Here is a 25888-nt window from a genome sequence, read left to right as displayed (position 1 = left end):
TGAAGATAACTTTAATCCTAGGAGGAATTCTGTTTTACTAGCATAGCTGGAAGCCTACATCAATGGACAAATACTAAAAGCTGCTCATACAGTTTTCTCTTACTGTTTAGTTTATTTTACATTTGCTTTATGTGCACTTTGAGGCAGCCATCTTTGGGCATTTGTGTTACTAAAAGCAGCCTGAGATTGAGCTACGCATTTATACCTTTATCACCTTTAGTTGGTAAGAGTTCTCTGAAATGAGCCCTGCTACTATATGCCATCATCAAAGGGAACAAACTGATCTTCTCTCTTTATCCGTTTCTTACAGACAGGGTTAATATAGAGTTGCTTACAAGTAATTGCTGTAGTCATTCTTCAAGGGCCAGAAAGAATTTTAATAAGGCTGGTAATAATAGCTTTCCAAAAGGCATTTCTGAGGAGCTGGTTTTAAATAAAAATTTAAAATAGAAAGAAATATTTGACTTTGAATATTTTTCTAGAAAGTAATTACTTGAGATTAAAAAAGCAGTTCAAGTTGGGTTTGAGCTTTTTTAGTTTTAGGTGGTAAAGATTTTAGTTTTGATTTGAGAATATTTAACACTGAAAATAAGTATTTTAAAAAATAATGTTTTTTCCCCCTAAATCCTAAGATCTATGTTTATAGTAATAATTTAGTTTTATTGGAATAGTTTAGTTGTATTAGAAATTGTTAACTTTATCTGAAAAAACTTTTTTCAGTCATCCACTTTTGCAATCATCCAAGCATCCATCTTTATACCAAATATATATTTAGTATGTCATGTATACCAGCACTGCTGTAGACACTGAGGATATAGTAATGAATAAGATGAAGTTTCTGCCTATATGGAACTAATATTCTATTATAGTTAATAAAAATATATTTTAATTTTAGAAGAACTTAAGAAAAATAGGATATCTAGAGGCTATTAATTTCTACAATGTTCTCCCCCAATTTTTAGAGCTAAATGTTAAAGAGAAAATAATTGAAGACATGCGAATGACACTAGAAGAACAGGAACAAACTCAGGTAGAACAAGATCAAGTGCTTGAGGCTAAATTAGAGGAAGTTGAAAGGCTGGCCACAGGTAAAACAAGATTACTTAAATTTCTCTAACTATACTTTTTCATTAAAAAAAAAAAAAAATTCCTAGATCTTTCCTTGTTAAAGTAGTATGAATTTACAGTGATTCATAATGGAAAAGTATTTGGTGTTTTTTGAATGTCCTATTACTTGTCATTTTCCACTGTGTTAAAAATGGTTTTATCTCAGTAAAATTATATGTAGTAAAGGAGTAAGGGCCATGATAACTTACGAATTAAAAATTGCAAGTTATGTATCGTAACTTGCAATGTTCCCCAGATGTTAAGAGAAAGCTTTCAACTGAGTTTCACCTTTGTCAGAGTTTTAGCATTATCTTGAATGTTGATCTCAATAAATATTTCTATTTCATTGCTTTCAGAATACTGTCAGAGTTTTTCTAGAGTATATATGGAAAAACATAACATTTACTAATAATAAAGTTATGTGTGATTTTTGTAGAAAGGGCAAGAAATTTAGAATTAGAAAGTGGCCTATGCCATTTTATATATAATCTTGGCAGGGCACTTGTGCTTACTCAACATAATTTTCTTCATCTGGAAAATGTGGTTGATGATGATAATGCCTTATATACTATTGCACATTATTCTTTTCTTAAAATCGTCTGACTTGAAGATTCATATTGTATATTATTCTTATCAAGATCAGCTGAGATGAAAAAATATAAGAGTGCTTTGTAAGCCCTAAAACTCAATAACTGTATTTTGGTGGATGAAATTGTGATGAGGATGAGGACAATGAGCCTGTGTGACTTCATATTTTTCTAGCCACTTTCATGGACATGAAAAACCTTTTTTTTTGAGAACTGCATGAAGTTTCCTATGTAATAAGGTTGACAGTGAATTTATTATACTATGCTATGAACACTATTCAGTTGGGTTCCTAAGAGGTCCCTGTAGTTCTCCTTCACTAAGAATTTAGTAAGAACTCCTAAAAGTTCAACTACAGAGTAGCCTCAGGCCTATTTTGGTCTGTGTTCTTTATCTGGGCTCTACTGATTTGTTTCTTTAGCCCTTGTCAAGTGTGTCTCTACATGGTATAACTTTTGCATATGCTTTAAAAAATAATTTTATGTCTTCAAATCAGAATTGGAAAAATGGAAGGAAAAATGCAAAGATTTGGAAATGAAGAACAATCAGAGGTCAAATAAAGAACATGAGGACAACACAGATGTACTTAGAAAGCTCAGTAATCTTCAAGATGAATTACAGGTATGACTTTATGTATGTTTTTATGTATGTATGTATCTGTCTTCATTGTATTTCTAATAAAAGGATAATTCAGTATTTTATATTTTGTAATTAACTTAGATATATGAGTGAAATAATACTTGGCAAATGTTAATATGTAAATATAACTTTTCAGTGCACATTAAAATGACATGGGGAAGAAATTCCAAGATACAGCCTATTAAGTGCCAATGAAATACAGTGATTGGGTCCTCAGTTTTATATTTTACATATTTAATTCTTAAACCACCACTTCTAATGTCTTTGTGCTCAGTTTTTTACTCCTTAAACTTCTTACTCATCAAATACTGCTGTGGAGAAAATGACCATCAGGAGAATTATTTTGATTACTGTAAATAATTTCTTCAAAGTTTAATTAATAAATTGGAATAGAGTTGTATATTGGAACACTGAAATATAAAACTCTACTATAAGAAGATATTCTATTTTGTGTGTGAAGAATAGAATTCTATTTTGTGTATATAGAATAGAATATAGAAGGTATTCTATTCAGCTTTAACATACAACATATAGGAGAAACTTTTTTTTCATGGGATTTACCAAATACCGTTTTTTGTACATTTTATTAGAAGTGGCATTCATAACAGTGGCCGAAGAAAACATCATAATGGTTTTGGGAGATTGGGTGCATCTAAATTTAAAAAAAAAATTCAGGCTGTGTATTAATCATATGCCAAAAACAAATACAAAAATATACTTTTTTTGTTATTACATATTATATATTCTAGAATTTACCCTTTTCATTTTGAAATTCCAAAAGCAGCTAGAACAAAATAAATACATTATTAATTATGAAAAAGGTGTATCAGCCATATTGAGAAAGTTTGCATTAAAAAGTATTTGTGTGGCCAGGCGTGGTGGCTCACGCCTGTAACCCAAGCACTTTGGAAGCCAAGGCGGGCGGATCACCGGAGGTCGGGAGTTCAAGACCAACCTGACCAACATGGTGAAACCCCGTCTTAAAACAAAACAAAAGGAAGTATTTGTGTATTTTGCATTGTTCTAAGATGATGTAATCACATTAGTGTAGATTATAAACTTTGTAATCCTGGAATGGACTGCCATACTTTGTAGTACAGTGATTTTAGGAGTCTTAGTATTGTTTTTATTTCAAATGAAGTTCTACTTGGACTTTTTATATATATTGTTATATGCTTCTAAACCCCAAGAATCCGTAGTACCGGTTTGAAAATTACTGATCATTCTCAGCAAACTGACAGAAGAGCAGAAGATCAAACACCGCATGTTCTCACTCATAGGCGGGTGTTGAACAATGAGAACACATGGACAAAGGGAGGGGAGCACTACACACTGGGGTCAGTTGGGGGGAAATAGGGGAGGGGCGGTGGGGAGTGGGGAGCTGGGGAGAGATAGCAAGGGGAGAAATGCCAGATGCAGGTGATGGGGAGGAAGGCAGCAAATCACACTGCCACGTGTGTACCTATGCAACAATTTTGCATGTTCTTCACATGTACCCCAAAACCTAAAATGCAATAAAATAAATAAATTGGGGGAAAAAAAAAAGAAAATTACTGATCAACAGTATTTTCTGTCCAGCTCTTCTAGATATTCTTTTAGTAAATGTTTGTGTTGTTGCGCAGCTTATTTTTTATTTGGCATCTTGGAGGCCCAGGAATATTTTATTTTTAGAACCATCCAGTTAGAAATGACCACCACAAACAAAGTCTTTTTTATCTTTTTGGCATTTAGGAAGATTTGAGTCAATTTAAGTGTTTCAGAAATTTAAATTTTTTATTTTTTCTTAAGCTCCCTGATAAAAGTATTTAAAAGGACTTCATAGCAAAATAAAGTTTATAAAGGAAATACAATTTAGGAAAGCAAACCAGCTAATTTTTTTTTTTTTTTTAATATGAAACTTTGATCTTTTCATTAAAGTGAAATACTTAGTTTTTACAGAGGGGAAAAGTAATGGATAGTATGAAAATATTATAAAAACATGCATTGATTACTTTGTAGGCATGTGATAATAACTTATACCATTTATATATATAGGAGTCTGAACAGAAATATAATGCCGATAGGAAGAAATGGTTAGAAGAAAAAATGATGCTTATTACTCAAGCGAAAGAAGCAGAGAATATACGAAATAAAGAGATGAAAAAATATGCTGAAGACAGGGAACGTTGTTTAAAGCAACAGAATCAAGTGGTTGGTAACAATTCTATCTTTGATGTATTTCACTTGCTTTCCTTGATGTGTTAAATGTATTTCTGGAATTACTAGTTTCTACATGGTTTTGTTTTTGGCTTTATAAAGGCAAGTTGTCTTATAAGATAACTTTTCTGTCCCAGTTTGTCTTGACATTCAGTAATGTTCTTGTTTTAACTTGTTTCTATCCATTTAGCCTCTTGGGAAAATACCTTCTTGCCTCTTACTATCTAGATATTGAAGTTAAGAATCTCTTCCTTTTGACCATTATGGAGTATTCCCTACTACATTTTAGAACTTTGCATTTTGAACTGTAGATTCTAATATTGTGAACATTTTATCACATAAAGTCACTTAATTTCTAAAAGACTATACACATAGTAGAAAAGACCTTCAGTTTTACATTTACTAGCTGTAGCTCTTGTAACAATTTTATCTTAGCGTGTTCTTTTTTTCTAATTGGCACTTAGTCTGTTTGACGTGCAATGTTGGCAATTGGAAAAAAGCTAAACGTTATCATTAATCATAGGAAAGCTATTGTGCAACAATGATAATTTTAAAATGAAAAACCAGTGTCTATAAAAATAGTAATTTGGCAGTATCATATTGTTATCTCTTGGCATTTCCTTTTTTTAATGACCACGTTTGACTGAAAACAGTTAAACTTTCCTATAAAAACTGGAAGATTCCCTCCCGCCCTGCCCTGCCCTTCCCTCCCCTTCATTCCCCTCCAGTCCTCTCCCCTCTCCCCTCTCCCCCTCCCTCCCTCCCTCCCCTCCTTTTTTTAAAGAGACAAGGTCTTGCTCTGTCACCCAGGCTAGAATGCAGTGGGGCAGTCATGGCTCACTGCATCCTCAAACTCCAGGATACAAGCAATCTTTCTACCTCAGCCTCCCAAGTAGCTGGGACTACAGGCACACACCATCACACCCAACTAAATTTTTTATTTTTTTGTTGGGATGGAGACTTGCTGTGTTGCCCAGGCTGGTCTCAAACTCCTGGCTTCAAGCAGTCCTCCTACCTCAGCTTCCCAAAGTGTTGGGATTGTGAGTATGAGCCACTATGCATTGTACCTGGCCTGGAATGTTAATTTTCAATAAGGTAAGGATGGTTTTCCCACTTTTTCCCCCTAGCTTTAAAGCTGCTTTTAACATTGAACATTGGTCAGAGTTGGCCAATTTTTATTAAAAATGAGACTTTTGTGAGCTAAACTTTACAACATACTTGCTAAACTCCAGACCATACATGTATTCTGCTCTAGAAATCAAGCCTTTGGTTGAAATATCTGTCATTTCTGAAGCTAGAGGGACTAGCGTTGAATGCTCTGTCCTCGTGTCACCTGGTATAAATAAACTTTCTTTGCTCCCATAAAAAATGTTTACTTTTTGATTTTCAAATCATTTTATTTACAGAAAAGTTACAGAACGAGTACAGATCCTGTATACCTATCACCCAACCTTCCTGACCAGTAGTTAGAGGCAATAAGTAAAATTAAAACAGAAGGCTGTGAGAGTTGCTCCAGTTCCAAATCATTGGTTTTTCTGGCAGCAATGCCAGCATGTAAACCCACTTTGAATTTTAAATCTAGGGAAAGTTAGTTTACTGTTTTCTCTCGTATGTTTCTTTATAATATACTTAGGTTGTGTATGTGTTTGCCATATTTAAGAAACACGGTTTTGATGCAGTGTTAATTTTTGTTGTAAAATTGTAACATATAACATGGAAAGTAAATAGAACATAGTTTCGTGAGTTACTGTAAAGCCAGCACCCACTTAACTAATACCTATTTCAAGAAGTAGAACACTGCTGCACCCTAGAAGGTCCTACTTCTGCCACTTTTCTAGTGGTAATAACTAATTTGTTCTTCAGTTTTACATTTCAGTTTTGTCTGTTTTGGGGTTTTATGTAAATTGAAATATATGCATACATTTGTACCTGACTTCTTTTCATTCACTATTTTATGTTCGTGAGAATTATTCATGTTTCCATGCAGTATCTGGAGTTAGTCCACTTCCATTGCAGCATATTTAAGTGTATGAATATACCACTGTTAATTTATTTTAATGTTGAAGATATTTGGATTGTTTTCTGGTTTTTTTAAATACATTTTTATACATTCCTTTTGGTACACATGTGCATATATTTCTGTTGTATGTGTACATATAAGACAATTACTAAGTGATAGGGTATATATATGTGAAATTCTAGTAGAATGCTGCACTGATTTTCAAAGCAGTTGTACCCATTTATACTCCAACTAGGATTGCAATAGCTACATAGTCCCACCAAGAGATGGTATTGTCAGTTTTTAAAATGGTTCTAATGTGCTTTTCCCTAATTACTAATGAAGTTGATGATTGTTTCATTTGTTTATTGGGTGTGCCTTTACAAGTTCTGTTACCTGTTTCTCTGTTGGATTGTCTAGCTTCTTCTTATTCATAGGAATTCTTTATACTTTTCTGGATAGAAGCCGTTTTTGTAATGTGTTGCAAGTACCTTCTTTCTATCTCTAGTTTGCTTTTTCTTATTGCGTTTTTATGAGTAGAAGTTTTATAAATCATTATTGTAGATATTGAAGATATTACAATTATAGATAATTTTACAGTATTACTATAGATAATTTTACCAGTTTTTTTTTTTAATGAAGCCCAAGGACTTGGAGATGCTGTCTTAAGTTATTTTCTGGAACCTTTGAAGTTTTATCTTTCATATTTAGATACTAGAATTGATTTTTGTGTTGGTGTGAGATAGGGGTCAGAGCTCTTTATGTTTGTTTTAATGTGGATTACCAATTGACCTGGAAATATTTATTGAAAAGACTATTCCTTACTCACTGCTCTGCCACTTTTGTCATAAATCATTTGCCCAAGGGTTAATTTTGTATGTGATGTAAGAGTAGGGTTGGGTGTGTGTGTGTGTGTTTTTTTTTTTTTTTTTTTTTAAATTTGGTTATTCAGTTGTTTCAACAGCATTTACTGGAAAGATTGTCCTTCTTTTCATTAAATTTTTTTTACCACTTTTGTAGGTCAGTTTAGCATAGATTGGTAGATTTCCTCTTTTGTTCCATTGATTACTGTATCTGTCTTTACATACTGTCTTGATTATTGTGCTAGCTTGAAATTACATAGTTAATTGTTCTCATTTTGTTCTTCATTTTCAAAATAATTTTGAGTATTCTAGATGATTTGCATTTCCATATAATTTTTAGAGTCAGGTTTTCCATTTCTACACATATTCGCACATACTGAATTTTGATTAAAATTGCTTTCACTGTATAGATCTATTTGGGGGAGACATCTTAACAATATTTAGTATTTTGGTCATTGAACACAGACCAATCTCTCCATTTATTTAGGTGTTCTTTAATCTCTTTCAGAAATATTATATGATTTTTCATGTTAGGTTTTACATGTTTTCTTTAATTTATCAGTATTTCATGATTTTTGAACCCATTATAAATGGTCTTGTTTTCTATTTTTATTTTTCTATTGTTTATTGCTATTGCTGTAATTTTACCTCCTAATTTCCCAAATATTGGCAGAAATGATGATACTCGTTTGAAAGCAATAGCTGTAAATGTGTTTTGAAAGAAGTTACCATTAGGCCGATTTTTGGAAAGAGATGGGATATGGATAAAAAAATGTAGACATTTAATGTATAAAATGATATGTATTTTGTTTTATAATTAAATATTTTATCTAGACTACTTAATTTGTCATATCTTGTTTGAAGCTATATTTATGGTGTTACATATAATAATTTCTAAACATTCTTACATTCATAATATATCAAGCTTTATTTTAATGTTTTATTTATTTCCTGGTTAGGAAATACTGACAGCACAGCTGGCAGAGAAAGATAGTGACCTTCAAAAGTGGCGAGAAGAACGAGACCAACTGGTTGCAGCTTTAGAAATACAGCTAAAAGCACTGATATCCAGTAATATACAGAAAGATAATGAAATTGAACAATTAAAAAGGATCGTATCAGAGACTTCTAAAATAGTCAGTAGAGTCTTTTTTTTCTATGCCTTTTTAATTGAACATAGTAATTACTTAATTGATTAACTCTTAAAGGATAAAAAAGGTGTAAGTCTGAATAGACCAGAAAGAAATCAAGAGTATTTAAAATGTGGAGATTTCTCATGATTTTGAGTTTTGAAGTTTATCGTTAAAATTGATTTGTCAATTAATGACTGAGATGTAGCATTTTCTCCAATATTTTGGTTATATCGCTCAGGTAGAGTAATTAGAAAATCAACAATTTATGGTTTAGTCCTTAATATACCTTTAAAATATGAAAATGTGATTCAGTATGAACTCTTGGTAAATTTGAACACTTGGGCCCATCCTTATTTTATAAAGAGATTCAAATTATGAAAGTAAGCCTAATGGTAGAGAGACACCATGAGTCATTCAGCTGTTACTTTTATATTACCTAGGGATTGGAAATCCTGAAAGAAGAAAATTGCCTTTTACACATAGCTGCTTCCCAGTAAATAGGATCTGGGTACATCTGAAGTTAGTCTTTCCAGAATAAATAATCTGTATTTAAAAATCTGCTACTCTAAAGCCTTCAGACAATAGGAAAAATATGTATGTGTGTGTCACATCAAAAGACTATGATTCTAAGAGAGATTACCTGCTTTAAAAAATGGTAGTATTGTATTGTTTAATATAGACTAGAAAGTCAGAAAAACCTGGTATCAACCACTGTCGCTGTCGTTTTGGGACCTTTGAGAATAATTACTTAACATTTTTGATCTTTATCTAAAACAGATAATAGTATTTTTCTAACAAGAGTTGTGGACTTAATGAAGATTGTAAAACAAGTAGCACAGTTCTTACTCCAGTGGAAATCAATACATGCTAGTTACTTCCCCTTTTATGAATTCAATAGAGTCTTTCTTATTTGACAGTAATGGGGAAGTGACATAAGAGGTTTACCTGACTTTTGGTTTTGTTGGCTGTGATGAGGGGGTCTGTGTTAGAATTTATTAAGTTTAAAAATGTAATCTGATATTTCTTTATAAATTGCCTAAGTAGAGTTTTGAAATAGAACTTATTTTATGACTGAGAAAATGGGATGAAGAATGTGCTGCAAGAAAAGATTTCGTTTTCATTATGGCCCTTTATACTCTAGTGCTGTAGTTGCATTCCTGAGAAGCCTCTAGTTTTTCAAAATTGTGTTATCAAAAGCAACTGTTGGGATACTGAGCATGACCATGCCATTTAACATGTGTAGTTCTCTATTTCCTCATCTTGAAAGTAGGAATAATGATTCTTGCCAGACATTCCTGGAGAGTTACAATGAAAATAAAACAAGAGAATGTATGCAGAACACTTGGAAGTTGCAAGCAATCTTTCAAATTTCTCCTTAGATCAGACTCAATAACTAGAAAGTGACCCAACGTTTACTGAGTCTCTGAGGATGAAAGAGAAATAGGAGGGCCAGGTGGTCATTAAAGATGTCTTTACTTACTTCCACTATTTAGTTTTACGCAAATCTTGATTTTATATTCTTTATGTGAAGTGTTTCAATATATTTTCAGGTTACAATGCCCCGTTGCTTTAATATTTCCTTACTTTAGGAAACACAAATCATGGCTCTAAAGCCCAGACATGTTAGTTCAGCAAATCCTGACAAACTTCAAAGTGAGCCTCAATCAACAAGTTTTGAAATGTCAAGAAGTGAAGTAGAGGTAAGTATTTGGCAGCACAGTCCACTTACTTATTCTCTTTATCCACTATTCATTACTAAATAACATTTGCAGGAGTAATCAATTGTTGAAGATATCTTACTGCACAATTAACTATGTGTGCTCTGTGCTGTGTGAAACTAGAGGCTTTTGAGGAGAGGTGAAATTCTTTTGGGAGATCATATCCCCAAATGATGTTAATCTCATCTTAAAAGCCATAGATCTGTTAATATAAACAGACTTGATGGTTAGAAATAGGAAATCCTACAAAAGATAAAATAGGGATAACTTGCTATCATTAAAGGTTGCTTGAATAAGCATTGTATTAAATAGTATTTTTTTGGAATTGTATCCGTTTGATAGCTTTGTCACCAGTCTTCAATAACAACTCATGAGTTTCCTTAATTTGTATTGGGTTTGGGGTTCTGTGAATAACTTTGGATACTACAGAGTTTCTCAGATTGGAAATGAACTAGATAAAAATTCTGTGTTACTTAAAATTTTTGAAGATAAAATTACTTTTTAAATTTCTTTTTAAAACACATTTATTGGGAGCATTCAGTGTTGGGAACCATTCTAAGCACTGAGGATACAAATATCAATAAGACATGATTGCCATCCTCAAAGAGTAAAGAATCTAGTAAGGTAGATATATAAGTGACTGACTTGTTTGGTTTTACTTTATGGGCTATGTGTTATAGTAGAAATATAAAGTGAGTACTATAAGGAACACTGAAAAAGTTAAAATGAATTTTGCCTGAGTGGTTGTGAAAGATGATACCATATTGTGTCTTATGAATAGAAGCTTATTAAGCAGACAATGGGAAGAAAAAAAATTTTTTTTTAATGGGGTTTCACTGTGTTTCTCTGGCAGCTGGACTTGAACTCCTGGGCTCAAGCAGTCCTGCTGCCTCAGCCTCCTGAGTAGCTGGGACTATAGGCGTGTGCCACCATGCCCAACTGAGAAGGGCATTTTAATCTGGGAAAATAACATGAGCCATTCCTTTTCTCTTGGTTTTTCCTTGACAGTTCTTAGACGTTTCAAATAATTAGCACTGACCTTGGGGACTAATACAAATCACAGAGTTCACAGAAAAGTTTGAAGTTGATCCATAAACAAGGCTTAATTTTTTATTGGACAAACACATATAATGGAACATTTCTTTCTTCACCAATTTATGTATGTTGTCTTAAAACCTCCTGGTTCCAATTTTCTAATTCCAGCAATTATTGTATATTCCACAGCTTGGGGAATCATATTTTTATGCTGCTTTGTATTGTTCTTGCCTTCATATAATTGATACACTTAACTAGGCTGAAAGTCCAAAATGATTAATTCGCTTAACTGTTAGTTGATTCTGGGTGTTCCACTGGACTTAATTTGTGGCCTCTGCCTGTGGAATGGATATATCACAGCATAGTGTCTGGTTTGAGATGGAGCATTTTGAGGGAGAGTGTCCTGAAAGTATTCTAAGAGGACAGGACAGAAATTATAATGCTTCTTATGATTGCGCCTTAGAGGACCATAATGTTATTTCTACCACATCCTATTGGCTATAAGGCCCAAATTCAAATAGAGGGGAATGAGAAACTCTCATGGGAAGAGTAGCAGTATTTGCAGCCTACTTTAGTATAAGCAGGGTGTTTGTCAAAAATTCCAGCCTCCTCCCTTGGAGATTTCTGATTTACTAGAAATCTTCAAGGGAGGAGATTGTGGTAGGCCCAGGAGTCTTTTAAAAAAACAAATTCTGTAAGTAATTCTTATGATCATACAAGTTTGGGAAATACCGATATCTGAGTTGCCCCTAATTATAGCATACCATGTAAGAGTCTGAAGAGGGTAGATGATAACTCAATCTTTTGTCCTTGGTGTGACCCAGCACACTTTTTGTCTTTCCCAATGCAGTGCCTTGAATAGGCATTTGAGAGAATTGATTCTTTGTAGTTTATAAGTGGATACTCTACAAATAATATTTTTTACTTTTAAATTCTGTTGTAGGATGGATCTGTAGTCCTTGACTCTTGTGAAGTGTCAGCAGAAAATGATCAAAGCACTCGATTTCCAAAACCTGAGTTAGAGATTCAATTTACACCATTACAGCCAAACAAAATGGCAGTGAAACACCCTGGTTGTACCACACCAGTGACAGTTAAGATTTCCAAAGCTCGGAAGAGGAAGAGTAATGAAATGGAAGAGGTAAAACTGATTAGTAAATTAAACAAGCAAATCTTATTATAAAGCTGTTATAGTATATAGTTAAACTCTGCTATATTGTCTTCCTGTTCATAGGCACTGCTGTTAGAGACCAAAATCACAATTTATGGTATATTTTATACCCTTTAAGACTATCACTGTGGGCTGGGCACGGTGACTCATGCCTGTAATCCCAGCACTTTGGAAGGCTGGGGCTGGTGGATCACTTGAGGTCAAGACCAGCCTGGTCTGCATGGTGATATCCCATCTCTTCTAAAAATACAAAAATTAGCCAGGCATGATGGTGCACACCTGTAATCCCAGATACTTAGGAGGCTGAGGCAGGTGAATCACTTGATCCCAGGAAGTAGAGATTGCAATGAGATGAGATGGCATCACTGCACTCCAGCCTGGGCGATAGAGCAAGACTTGATCTCAAAAAATTAAAGAATATTATTGTGGCTTAGTGGTCTTCAGATAAAAAGCTATGTATATTAAAATATATAACTTGTCTCTTACTTCAGTTAAACCATAATACATCAAATCATGGTGGATTTTACTGGAGAGCTATTTCAGTATACAAGTCCTGTTCATACTTAAGTCACTTTCCCTGTAATGGAAGAGAAAAAAGGGTGATGTAGAAATCAGAGAAACTGACATGGCTAACTTGCTTGGGTATAATCTTTGTCATTTAACTAAAATTTTAATCTTTGTGATCATAGCAAGTTTTAAAAGAGGAATTCTTTTTTCATCAGCCAGTGTTAAAATTTGGGTCTCTATGTAGTGTTAGGCTAAAAACTATTTACCTCTTCATACTGCAGTTTCTTGATTGTAGGGTTGCCAAATCTATTTCCTAGCTGTGGAAATTTGGCAAGTCAGATGAGGTTTCTGATCCTGTTTTCTCCTTTTTGAGACAGTGGATTAACATATTTAAAAATGCTTAGCTTTTGCTCTGCAAGTGGCAGATACACAATAAATGGTAATATTTATTTTTAAAGTAACTTGTTTAGAGCTTAAAACTAATTACAGACTCTCTAGCAAAATAACTTTTCTTCAACTTTCTTTTACTTCTTTAAAGAGTAGTATATTTTCAAGCTGGTGGAAGAGCAGAAATAGTATTAACCATACTCCTGAAGTTCTCTGTTAGGTAATAAATTTGCTGAGTGAATATTATTTAGCATAGTTTTTCTGTTACACATGTAACACCTTTAGAGATTGTTTTGTATAGTCTTACTAGTTAACTTCTGTTTTATATTTATTTAATTTTTAAAAATACCATTAAAACACTGAGTTTCACCATCTAGTTGGCTTTTTCTTGATCCTTTTTTTTTTTCAAGGAAGAAGGAAAAACAGCATAGCTCTCAAGAAGGCTAAAATGTAAATATTTTATTAATTTTACTATTGGTATATGTCCTTCATGTATATTTCAGAAAAGATTGACAGATTGTTGTAGATACATCACGTAGAAACTTCAAAATTTTTAACTAATTTTGCTAGATCTTTGCTGCTGTAATAAACTAAGTACATCGGGCCTCATGAAAATCATTTATGCAATGCTATATTCTAATCCAGTGAAGACTCCAAAGAACTTCTTACTGATGACTGTGTGTGGAGGTGGCCTCATGGTCTCTTTCCACTTGCTTCCCATGATTACCGTCTGTTTTCCCCCTGTCGTGGCGTCTGCTTCTCATGACCCTTATAACTTCTGCTTTCTAACTCGGATTCGGAGGTTCATTCATGATCTTTTATCTTCTTCTCTTCTTGTCCTTTTTTTCCCCTTTTATGCTTATAATCTTTGGTACAACTAGAATTTGCAGCAGTTCAATTTAGTGAGTATGTCTGTAAAGGATTTTGTACTATGTGAGGTTATGTGGGGAAAAGAAGAATAAGATGCCATGCCCATGTAGAAGAGAAGAAAGATAATATTTTAATTTTTTTCATATTTTACCTGTGGTTATATGAAGTTTTGTTTTTATTTTATTTTTGATATTGTCAAATGTCAGTCATTGAGAGGACTTAAACATAGATGCTTGTATTGTTTGGGAGTTAGGCAATAGGTAGGTATATTGCTATCCTGTATTTTAAAGCAAAGTTTCAAATAAAAGTATTCTTTCCATGTTTTTCATTTAACTTATGTAATTTCATTACTTGTGATATGTGTGAAAAATTCACACCTTCAGTCAGAGTTTCTCAACTCTAGCACAGCTGACATTTTGGGCTATATACCTCTTTTTAAGGGCTATCCTGTGCATTGTAGGGATATTTAACAGCATTCCTGTCCTCTACCCACTCTGGCCAATAATATCCCTCCCCTTCTTTCTGGCAAAGACAAAATATCTTCAAACATTGCCATTGTCCTCTGAGTTCAAAATTGCCCCTGGTTAAGAATCACTATTTTAAGTGATGATATAGCTTTTTACATATTTTCTTTTTTGAGTCTAGAGGAAGAAAATATTGTCAAGAAATTAACTGGTGCTAAAATTCATTCTTTTTAGGATTTGGTGAAATGTGAAAATAAGAAGAATACTACACCTAGAACTAATTTGAAATTTCCTGTTTCAGAGGATAGAAATTCTTCTGTCAAAAAGGAACAAAAGGTTTGTCTTTTAATTTGTCCAAAATTGTAGCAATTATCCAGAAATCTAGTTGTGTCCAATTATAACTCATTTATCTTCTCTTTCCTTTATGTCTGATTCAGTTGAAATTAGCATTTGGCCAGTAGCAGCTGCTTCATGTGTTTACTTCTGACTTTAACAATCTCCCTGCCAAACTCTTTTTGCCATTCTCTAGTCCTTTTATCCCTTTCCTTATGTACTTAATCCCAAGTTTCCTACCTGAGAATTCATAATCTGTCTCCAGCCTCTTGAATTCAACTGTGGCCATAACTATTTCCTTCTAACTCTTCCCATTAACAATAACAAAAAATGTTTGTTTTTTTAGGTTTCCACACATCCATCATCTAAGAAAACATATTCTTTACGGAGTCAGGCATCCATAATTGGTGTAAACCTGGCCACTAACAAAAAAGAAGGAACACTACAGAAATTTGGAGACTTCTTACAACATTCTCCGGCAATTCTTCAATCAAAAGGTTTGCAGAAAATTAATTAAATGACCTTTTTCTATTGGATGTAGGGCACATTCTAATACCTAATTGATATATAAATTCAGTGATTGTTCAGTGAATATTATACTTCAAACAGGCATTGTCCTATACTAGGTACCGTGGGAAGAAACATGTAAAAGGATGATAGATCTAGGTGTTCACTGTGCATTAGAGGAGAAAGGCTTATATTTAAGTAATTGATCCAGAGCAGGCTGCTTAATATAGTAATAGGGGTACAAGCAAAGGTATGATAATATTGTAAGGAAAAGAGCTACTCTGATAAGGGGGCTTTGAGAAGATTTTATGGGAGAGATGGGATTTACCCTGTGTATTGAATGTGGGCAGGATTACACCCTCTAGCTGTCCAAGGGTGAGAATACAGTCATGGGTTCTTAGTTTCTATTTTTGGTTGGGCCAGGAAATTCCCTTCCTCATCCTTGTTTTCTGCTTATCACTAGAGACAGAAACTAAAAACCATGGCTAGCAGCCTAAAACAAAACAAAACAGAACAGAAACAACAAAGTAAGGTGGGTTGGACAAGCTTGCCAGTGTTAGTATTATGGTATATATCCTTCTAGCTTTTTTTTTTTTTTCTATGCATATGTAAACATTACCTGTTTATGTATAATATGTCAAAAACATGTATTTTCATAAATACCTGTTCAGCTGCAAAAACAGTATGCTTAGTGCTTTTTTCTTTATAATATAATGTGGACATATTGATACCTATGTATATATTAAGATATACACACATATGTGTCTGCTCGTATGCAGAAGGAAGGGTTTCAACACAGGTAGAGTATCAGAAAAATGTAGGAAATGTTTATGCAATTACAGGCAGCAAGATGCATCTGACATGTGGAATGTGGAAGGACTATTTTAGGGGTGAGGTGGAGGAACGGGTTTTTGTGAGGTTACCTGAGTGATGAGTTGATAGCAATAGGATGAATTAGAGACCAGAGTGAGGAATATTACTGAGTACCAACATATGTATGATTTTTAAACAGTTTTATTATTTTAGGCTGTACCATAGGCAATTACAAAGACTTACGTGATGAGCCTCCCTTTCTACATCAGATTTGATACATAGCCAATATGTTATGATCTTTTAAGGGAGTTATATTCAGTGATTGAGCCCCATGAAGCTAGTCATGCTCTTACTCGTATTTAGCCTGAGTACCTCCATTCAGAGCCTCTTTATTGAGGCCTTTGGTGGAGGCCTTCTTATGGAGGAGAACGGGAGGGGGAGCCTTGAAGTCACTTTTCTCCACTGTAACTTGGTACTTTTCCACGGATAGCTACCCCCAACCTCCAGCCCTGAGGCCTATAAAACTGCAAGAGCCTTTTGTTTGGGGCTGCCTGGATAGTAAAGTGACTACTTCTTCCTATGCTGATCTATATTATTCTGTGGTGGACTATGGAAGAGGTAGGAGCTGGTCCTTTCTCAGGTTTAGCTTCTTGCATATACAGTTGTTATAAGTGGTTAAAAAACTAGATTGTTACTTTCATTTTGGCTTGTTGTCTTAATTGGCTACTCTGATACTGGACTGTCAGCTTGTTCAAGCTCAGCTCAGCCCTTAGCAAATAGTCTCTCAATTGAGTCTATTTCCTTAAATGTTTTTTCTATTTTTTTAAAAATAAAGTTGATACTACACGTATGTGAATTTGTATTCAGGAATTTTCCCAGATGGAAATATATTTTCTATTAAAATAAAGCGACGTACATAGGGATTTAAACATTTCTATTCTACTCTCTAAAAGCAACCAATTGTTAACAGTTTGGTTTCGTCTGTGTGTGGACTCTCAGGAGTTTACAGAGTATTTTCACTCAGTACTCATTGTACATAACTTTGTGTGTGATCATTGAACTAGATCATCTACCACCTTATTTTTAATGCTGCGTGGTCCACTAAGTATATATCCTGCTCTTTTATTTAACATAGCATAAACCACTTCCAAGTCATTAAAGAACCTCAGTTTTTTTACTACATTGAATATTAATCAAATGATGTTTTATTTATTTGCTATTTTTTGCTCTTGATCATTATTTCATTTTTTTTTTGGCATTTTTTTTCTTTGCGAATTATTTATGTGCTTTCACCATATGTATATTGCAGTATTTTTAGTTTCCTTATGCCCATTCTTTATTAAGGATTTCAAACCACCTTTGCAGTTAGAAAATTATTTATTTCAGGAGCTAATTAACATTTATATCTTATAGCAAAGAAGATAATCGAAACAATGAGCTCTTCAAAGCTCTCAAATGTAGAAGCAAGTAAAGAAAATGTGTCTCAACCAAAACGAGCCAAACGGAAATTATACACAAATGAAATTTCATCTCCTATTGATATATCAGGCCAAGTGGTAAGCTAGTATTCCCACTTTCATCAATGTAAAACTGTTCATGTTCTTTTTAATTTTTTACAGTGGTTTAAATTTCAGTCCTTTAGATTAGATCTCTCAAAACCCATGCTTTAAAGGTCATGCTTTTGGTCTCACATGTGTTAATTTTATACTAATTAAATATAAATACTGTATTAATGTATACAAGTATCATTCATTTGCATTTGAAAATTCATCAGAGGAATTTATTTCCAATAATAGAATTGTCACCATTTAGCAACTTATTGGCCTCCAAAATCTTTTTCTTTTTTTTAATTTTTCTTTTTTAAATCACAAGAGTTGTACAAATCTGGGCCCATGGTAAAAATATAAAATTGACATTAAGCCATTTCTTCCCATCTTTCCCCTAAGCCTCTGAGGGTCTATTAAGAAATCACTAGTTATCACCCTGACTCTGTGACTCATTCTGACTCAGAACAGTCTGTGCTGTCACAGGGAAAGTTGTAATTTTCTGTCATGCTTGCATTTGCTTAGTGGATGAAAGTGAAGGTAAAAATGTAATTAAAAGAAATGTAAAAAAATTGAATCAAAAGGAATTGGCGAAGAAAAATCAGGAGAAACCTTTTTTGCAACAGTAGCTTTCAGAAATATATGAGATTGATCCTTGAATGCAAGAGGTAAGGAGTTAGGGTAGATTAGGGCATGCTGTTGTAAGTACCATTCCATCACTCACTTTTGAGCATCTGTCTGATTAGTACCTAATTTCTTCCCTTGACTGAAAATCATTTTCTTAGTTGCTATATAATGTACTTTCTGCTTTCTAAGTTATACATTTGTTGCCACGAAAGATCATTTCTTAAAAATCGTTTGAGGCATTTGTCTCCAAATATTTTAGTAATTATTTTAAGCTATGTCTGCCTTGCATTCAGTAGATTCTAGGTTATTTTAATTCTAGAATTTGATAGTGTAAAATCTTTCACAAAGTCTATTTTTTAAAGAAATTTTTGTAGAAGACTGTATATCTCTAGTCTAAGAGTAAAAATATTTTCTAATGTATCATTTTAGTTACTAAGCACATGAACATGTCTTATTCATTATAGACAAGCTTTTGTTTTTATTTTCACTTACAAGCTTTGAAAAAACTATGAAATTATTAATTTCAGATTTTAATGGACCAGAAAATGAAGGAGAGTGATCACCAGATTCTCAAACGACGACTTCGAACGAAAACAGTCAAATGAATCACTTATGGAAAATGTTTAATGTAAATTTTTTAGTCATAATCATTGGAACTTGCATCCTGACTTGTCAAGATAATTGTGTATATTATGGTACATTAAATTGCTCTGCATATAGATTGCAGTTTTATACATAATATAATTTTAATTCAATAAATAAGTCAACATTTGTGTATTTTTATAAGTCTTTTTAATAATAGCTTCTTTCAAACTGTATTTCCCTATTATCTCAGGCATTGGTTCAATGAAGATCCTAGGAAAGAGGCTGTTATTCTCATTTATTTTGCAACACAGGATGTACTAGGTCAGGTATTTGATTTACTTATATTTAACAATGTCTTGTGAATTTTTCTTACTTTGTTATGATATACAACTGATTTTACATATCTGTTTGGATTATAGCTAGGATTTGGAGATTAAGTGTGTACAGATCACAGAACATGTATATACATTATTTAGAAAAGATCTCGTTATTAATTAGATATGTCTCTTTATTTTGTAAAAATGTTGTAGGTACATAGTACATATATATATTTATGGGGTACATGAGATATTTTGACACAGGCCTGTAATGTGAAATAAGTACATCATGGAGAATGAGGTATCCATCCCCTGAAGCATTTTTCCTTTGAAGTACAAATAATCCAATTACATTCTTTAAATCATTTAAAAATATACAAGTAGGTTATAATTGATTATAGTCACCCTGTTGTGCTATCAAATAGTAGGTCATACTCATTCTTTTTATTTTGTTTTTGTACCCATTAACCATCTTCATCTCCCCCAACAACCCCGAGTACCCTTATCGGCCACTAGTAACCATTCTTCTATTCTGTATGTCCATGAAGTCAGTTGATTTTATTTTTAGATCCCACAAATAAGTGAGAACGTGCAGTCTTTGTCTTCCTGTGCCTGGCTTATTAACATAATGATCTCCAGTTTTAACTATGTTGCTGCAGATGACAGGATCTCATTCTTTTTTATGGCTAAATGTGTCCCCCATTTTTTTAATCTAGTCATCTGTTGATGGACATTTGGATTGCTTCCAAATCTTAGCTATGGTAAACAGTTCTGTAACAAACATAGGAGTGCAGATATCTCTATTTCCTTTCTTTTGGGTACATACCCAGCAGTGGGATTGCTGGACCATATGGTAGCTCAATTTTTAGTTTTTTGAGGAACCTCCAAATGTTTCTTCATAGTGGATGTACTAATTTATATTCCTACCAACAGTGTACAAGTGGCCCTTTTCTCCATATCTTCATCAGCATTTATTATTGCCTACTTTTTGGATGTAAGCCATTTGAACTGGGATGGAATGGTATCTTATTATAGTTTTGATTTGCATTTCTCTGATAATCTGTGATGTTGATCACCTTTTCATATGCCTATTTACCGTTTTTATGTCTTCTTTTGACAAATGTCTATCCAAATCTTTTGCCCATTTTTTTTTTTAAGTCAGTTTATTAGATGTTTTCCTATAGAGTTGTTTGAGCTCCTTACGTGTTCTGGTTATTAATCCCTTGTTAGAGGGATAGTTTGCACATCTTTTCTCTCATTTTGTGTGGTGTTTCTTCACTTTGTTGATTGTGTTTCTTGCTGTGCAGAAGCTTTAAACTTGAGGTGATCCCATTTGTCCATTTTTGCTTTGATTTCCTGTGCTTGGAGGATTTTGCTCTAAAAGTCTTTGCCTAGGCCAATGTTCTGGAGATTTTCCTTAGTGATGTAGTTTCATAGCTTGAGGTCTTAGATCCACATCTTTAATCCATTTTAATTTGTTTTTTTTTGTGTGTGTATGGCAAGAGATGGGGTCTAGTTTAATTCTTTTGCATGAGGATATCTAAATTGCTCAGCACCGTTTATTAAAAGACTGTCTTTTCCTCGTTGTAAGTTTTTGGCACCTTTGTCAAAAATGAGTTCACTGCAATTGTATGGATTTTTTTCTGGGTTCTTTATTCTATCCTATTGGTCTTTGTATCTGCTTTTATGTCAGTATCATGCTGTTTTGGTTACTATAGCTCTGTGGTATAGTTTGGAGTCAGGTAATATGATTCCTTCAGTTTTGTCCTTTTAGCTTAGGATAGTTTTGGCTGTTCTGGGTTTTTAGTGGGTTCGTGTAAATTGTAGGATTTTTTTTTTCTATTTCTGTGAAGAATGTAATTGGTATTTTGATAGGGATTGCATTGTAACTGTAGATTGCTTTGGGTAGTGTGGACATTTTAACAATATTGATTTGTTCAATCCATAAACATGGAATGTTTTTTCATATTTTGGGATCCTCTTCAATTTTCTTCATCAGTGTTTCATAGTTTTCTTTATAGATATCTTTCACTTTGGTTAATTTTTAGGTATTTAATTTTATGTGTAGCTGTTGTAAATGAGATTACTTTTTAAGTTTCTTTTTCAAGTTATTCACTGTTGGCATATAGAAATGCTATATGTTGATTTTGTACTCTGCAACTTTACTAAATTTATCAGTTCTAATAGTTTTCTTGTAGTCTCTACGTTTTTTCAAATACAAGATTGTATCATTAGTAAACAAAGATAGTTTGGCTCCTTCCTTTTCAAGGGTGCCCTTTCTATCTTTTTCTTCTCTGATTGTTCTAACTAGGACTTCCAGTACTAGGTTGAATAGCAGTGGAGAAAGTGGGCATCTTTGTGTTCCAGATTTTAGAGAAAAGACTTTCAGTTTTTCCCTATTCAGCATGATACTAGCTGTATGTCTGTCATATATGGCTTTTATTATGTTGAAGTATGTTTCATCTATGCCCAGCTTTTTGAGGGTTTTTATCAAGAAGGGATGTAGAATTTTATCAAATGCCCTTTCAGCATCAATTGAAATGATCATAGGGTTTTTATTCTTCATTCTGTTGATAAGATGTAGCACATTCATTGATTTGTGTGTGTTGAACCATCCTTGCAGCTCATCGAAGAATCCCACTTAATCATGATGAATGATCTTTCTAATGTATTGTTGAATTCAGTTTGCTTGTAATTTGTTGAGGATTTTTGGATCAATATTCATCAGAGACATTGGCCTGCAGTTTTCTTTTTGGTGTATCTTTGTCTGTTCTTGGTATCAGGGCAATAGTGGCTTTGTAGAATGCATTTGGAAGTATTCCCTCCTCCTCTATATTTTAGAATAGTTTGAATAAGATTGATATTAGTTCCTAAATGTTTGGTAGAATTCAGCTGTGAATCCATTGGGTCCTGGACTTTTCGTTACTGGCAGACTTTTTATTACAACTTTGATCTTGTTACTTTTTGGCCTTTTCAGATTTTGGATTTCTTCCTGATTCAATCTTGGTAGGTTGTGTATATCTAGGAATTTTGTCCATTTATTCTAGATTTTCCAATTTATTGACATATAGTTGCACATAGTAGCCTCTAATTTCTGTGGTATCAGTTGTAATGTCTCCTTTTTCATTTTTGATTTTATTTGAATCCTCTGTCTTTTTTTCTTAGTCTGGCTATAGGTTTGTCAATTTTTTTTAACTTTTCAAAAATCAACTTTTTATTTCATTGATTGTATTTTTTTAATTTCAATTTTGTTTATTTCTGTGCTGATCTTTATTATTCCTTCTATTAATTTTGGGTTTGGCTGGCTCTTGCTTTTTTAGTTCTTTAAGATGAATTGTTAGATTATTTATTTGAAGTTTTTCCTCTTTGTTGATATAGGCACTTATAGCTATAAATTCCCAGTGAGTACTGATTTTTCTATATACCCTAGGTTTTGGTATGTTGTGTTTGTATTATCATTTGTTTCAAGAAATTGTTCAGTTTCTTTCTTAATTTCTTTACTGACCCATTGGTCATTCAGGAGCACATGGATTTCTATGTATTTTGATAGTTTCAAAAATTTCTCTTATTATTAATTTCTAGTTTTATTCCATTGTGGTGAGAGAGGATGTTTGATGATACTTCAGTTTTTTTGAGTGTGTTAAGACTTATCTTGTGAGCTAAAATGTGGTCTTTGAGAATGCTTCATGTGCTGAGGATAAAAGTGTATTCTGCAACTCTTGAATGAAATGTTCTGTAAATATCTGTTTAATATTAGATCCATGTGGTCTGTAGTACAGATTAAGTCTAATGTTTCTTTTTTGATTTTCTGTGAAGAGAGACTGTCCAATGCTGCAAGTGGGGTGTTGAAGTCTCCGGTTATTATTGTATTGAGGCCTCTCTTTTTACTTCTAATGATATTTGCTTTATATATCTGATGTACCAGTGTTGGGTTCTTATATATTTACCATTGTTATATCCTCTTGTTTAGTTGATCCCTTTTTCATTATATAATGACCTTATTTGTCTCTTTTTATAGTTATATTGTCGATTTAGTCTGATATAAGTGTAGTGATTCCTGCTTTTATGGTTTCCATTGGCATGGAATATGTTTTTCCATCTCCTTGTTTCAGTCTGTATGTGTCTTTATAGGCAAAGTATATTTCTTATAGGTAACATATCAATGGGTATTGTTTTTTCATCCATTCAGTCAGTCTGTGTCTTTAGATTGGAGAGTTTATTTATGTTTAATGTTTATTGATAAGTAAGGACTCATTATTATCATTTTGTTGTTTTTGTGGTCGGTCTTTCCTTCCTGACCTCCTCTAATGAAGGTGATTTTCTCTAGTGATAATATTTAGTTTCTTGTTTTTCATTTTTTCTGTATCCATTATATATTTTTTTGGTTTGAGGTTACCATGAAGCTTGCAGTTACTATCTGATAACCCATTATTTTAACCTGATAACAACACTAATTTTTTACGTAAAGAAGTAAAATGAATAAAAACTCCACCTTTTAAGTTCATACCCCTGCTTATTAACTTTTTGTTGTTTCTTTTTGTATCCTATTGTACTATGTTTTGAGTTGTAGTTATTTTTGATTGGTTTGTCATTTAGTCTTTCTACTTAATATAAGAGTAGTTTACACACCATGGGTACAGAATTATATAATATTGTATGTTTTTCTGTGTACGTACTACTAGCAGTGAAATTTGTTTCTTCAGGTGATTGTTTATTTCTCAATGCCCTTGTCTTTCTTACTCCTTTTAGCATTTCTTGTTGGACAGGTCTGGTATTGATGAAATCTCTCAGCTTTTGCTTGTCTGGGAAAGTCATTATTTCTTCTTCATGTGTGAGGGATATTTTCATTGGCTATACTATCCTAGGATAAAAGTATTTTCCTTTCAGCACTTTAAGTATGTCTTGCCACTCTCTCCTGGCTTGTATGATTTCCACTGAAAAGTCTACTGTCGGACATATTGGAGCTTCTTGTGTATTTGTTTCTTTTTCCTTGCTGCATTTACAGTCCTTTCTCTATCCTTGACCTTTGGAAGTTTATTAAATGCCTTGAGGTAGCCTTCTTTGAGTTAAATCTGCTTGGTGTTCTATAACCTTCTTGTACTTGGATATTGATATCTTTCTGTAGGTTTGGGAAGTTCTGTTTTATTATCCCTTTGAATTTCTACCCATCTGCCTCTTCTTTAAGGCCGATAACTCTTACATTTATCCTTTTGAGGCTGTTTTCTAGATCCTATTGTCATGTTCCATTGTTTTTTATTTCTCTTTATTTGTCTCCTCTGACCGTATTTTAAATGTTTGTCCTCAAGCTTACTAATTCTTCTGCTTGATCAATTCTGCTATTAAAGGACTCGGATGCGTTCTTCACTATGCCAATTATATTTTTCAGCTTCAGAATTTCTGCTTGATTTTTTAAAAATTATTTTAATCCTTTTGTTAAATTTTTCTTACAGAATTTATCTGAATTTCTTCCCTGTGTTATCTGGTATTTCTTTGAGTTTCCTCAACACAGCTATTTTGAATTCTCTGTCTGAAAGGTCACATACCTCTATTTCTCCAGGATTGGCCCCTGGTGTCTTATTTAGTTCATTTGGTGAGGTTGTGTTTTCCTGGATGGTGTTGATGCTAGCAGATGTTCTTTGGTGTCTGGGCCTTGGAGAGTTAGATATTTATTATAGTCTTCACTGTCTGGGCTCATTTGTAGCTGCCCTTCTTTGCGAATGCTTTTCAGATATTTGAAAGGACTTGGGTGTTGTGATCTTAGCCGTATCTACTTTAAGGGACACCTGAAGCCCAGTAACACTGTGGTTCTTTCAGGCGTATGGGAGTACAGCCATGCTGGTCTTGGGCAAGCCCTGGGAGAATTCTTTGTAATACTAGGCAGAAATTCTTGTTCCTTTTTTTTTTTCTCTCTCTACTGTATTTTGAACCCCTTAATAACAGCTGAGAGTGGAGTGACACAAGCACTCCTGTGGCCACCACCACTGTGATGGCACTGGGTCTTACCTGAAGCCAGCACAGCACTGGGTCTTGCCCAAGGCCTTCTGTAACCTCTCCTTGGCTACTGCCTATTTTCACTCAAGACCCCAGGGCTCTACAATCATCAAGTGGCAAAGCCAGCCAGGCCTGCGTCCTTCCCATGGAGGTGGTGAGGGCCCCTAAACCCTGGATGAGTCCAGAAGTGTTGTCTGGGAGTCAGGGATTAGAGTCAAAAACCTTAGAAATTTACCTGGTGTTCTGTTGTATTGTGGCTGAGCCAGCATTCAAACTACCCGACACAGTATTTCTTACTCTTTCATCCCCTTTCCAAAGGGAGAGGAGCCTCACCCTGTAGCCACTCCCCACCCCCATCACAAGGAGTAGTAACAGAGTACCATGGATATTCCCTTAAGGTTTGGGGCCCTTAAGTCAGCTTGTCTTAAATGCTGCCTGGCCTGTTATCCACCCTTGAGGGCAGTGGGCTCCCCTCTGGCCCAAGGGAGTTCCAGAAA

The 25888-nt window shown here is 33.8% G+C and overlaps 1 protein-coding gene across 7 annotated transcripts in view; it reads left to right on the top strand.

The window, feature by feature from the left end:
• Window positions 1-19994, top strand: part of KIF20B (kinesin family member 20B) — a 68342-nt gene extending 48348 nt beyond the window's left edge. For all 7 annotated transcript variants that reach the window (XM_032245574.1, XM_032245569.1, XM_032245572.1 and 4 more), the window contains 10 exons: window positions 963-1088; window positions 2189-2313; window positions 4366-4521; window positions 8349-8525; window positions 10112-10222; window positions 12219-12416; window positions 14909-15010; window positions 15354-15504; window positions 17741-17883; window positions 19026-19994. In XM_032245574.1, the coding sequence (XP_032101465.1) occupies window positions 963-1088; window positions 2189-2313; window positions 4366-4521; window positions 8349-8525; window positions 10112-10222; window positions 12219-12416; window positions 14909-15010; window positions 15354-15504; window positions 17741-17883; window positions 19026-19103 (1367 nt within the window). In that variant the 3' untranslated portion in view covers window positions 19104-19994. The remainder of the gene's footprint in view (window positions 1-962; window positions 1089-2188; window positions 2314-4365; window positions 4522-8348; window positions 8526-10111; window positions 10223-12218; window positions 12417-14908; window positions 15011-15353; window positions 15505-17740; window positions 17884-19025) is intronic.
• Window positions 19995-25888: the final 5894 nt, after the last annotated feature.

This window comes from Sapajus apella, unplaced genomic scaffold, assembly GCF_009761245.1.
Source record: "Sapajus apella isolate SASKATOON/1434 unplaced genomic scaffold, GSC_monkey_1.0 scaffold58, whole genome shotgun sequence".
Lineage (NCBI taxonomy): Eukaryota > Metazoa > Chordata > Mammalia > Primates > Cebidae > Sapajus > Sapajus apella.
The sequence above is the reverse complement of the archived record's forward strand: the minus strand, read 5'-3'. Positions and strand labels throughout refer to the sequence as shown.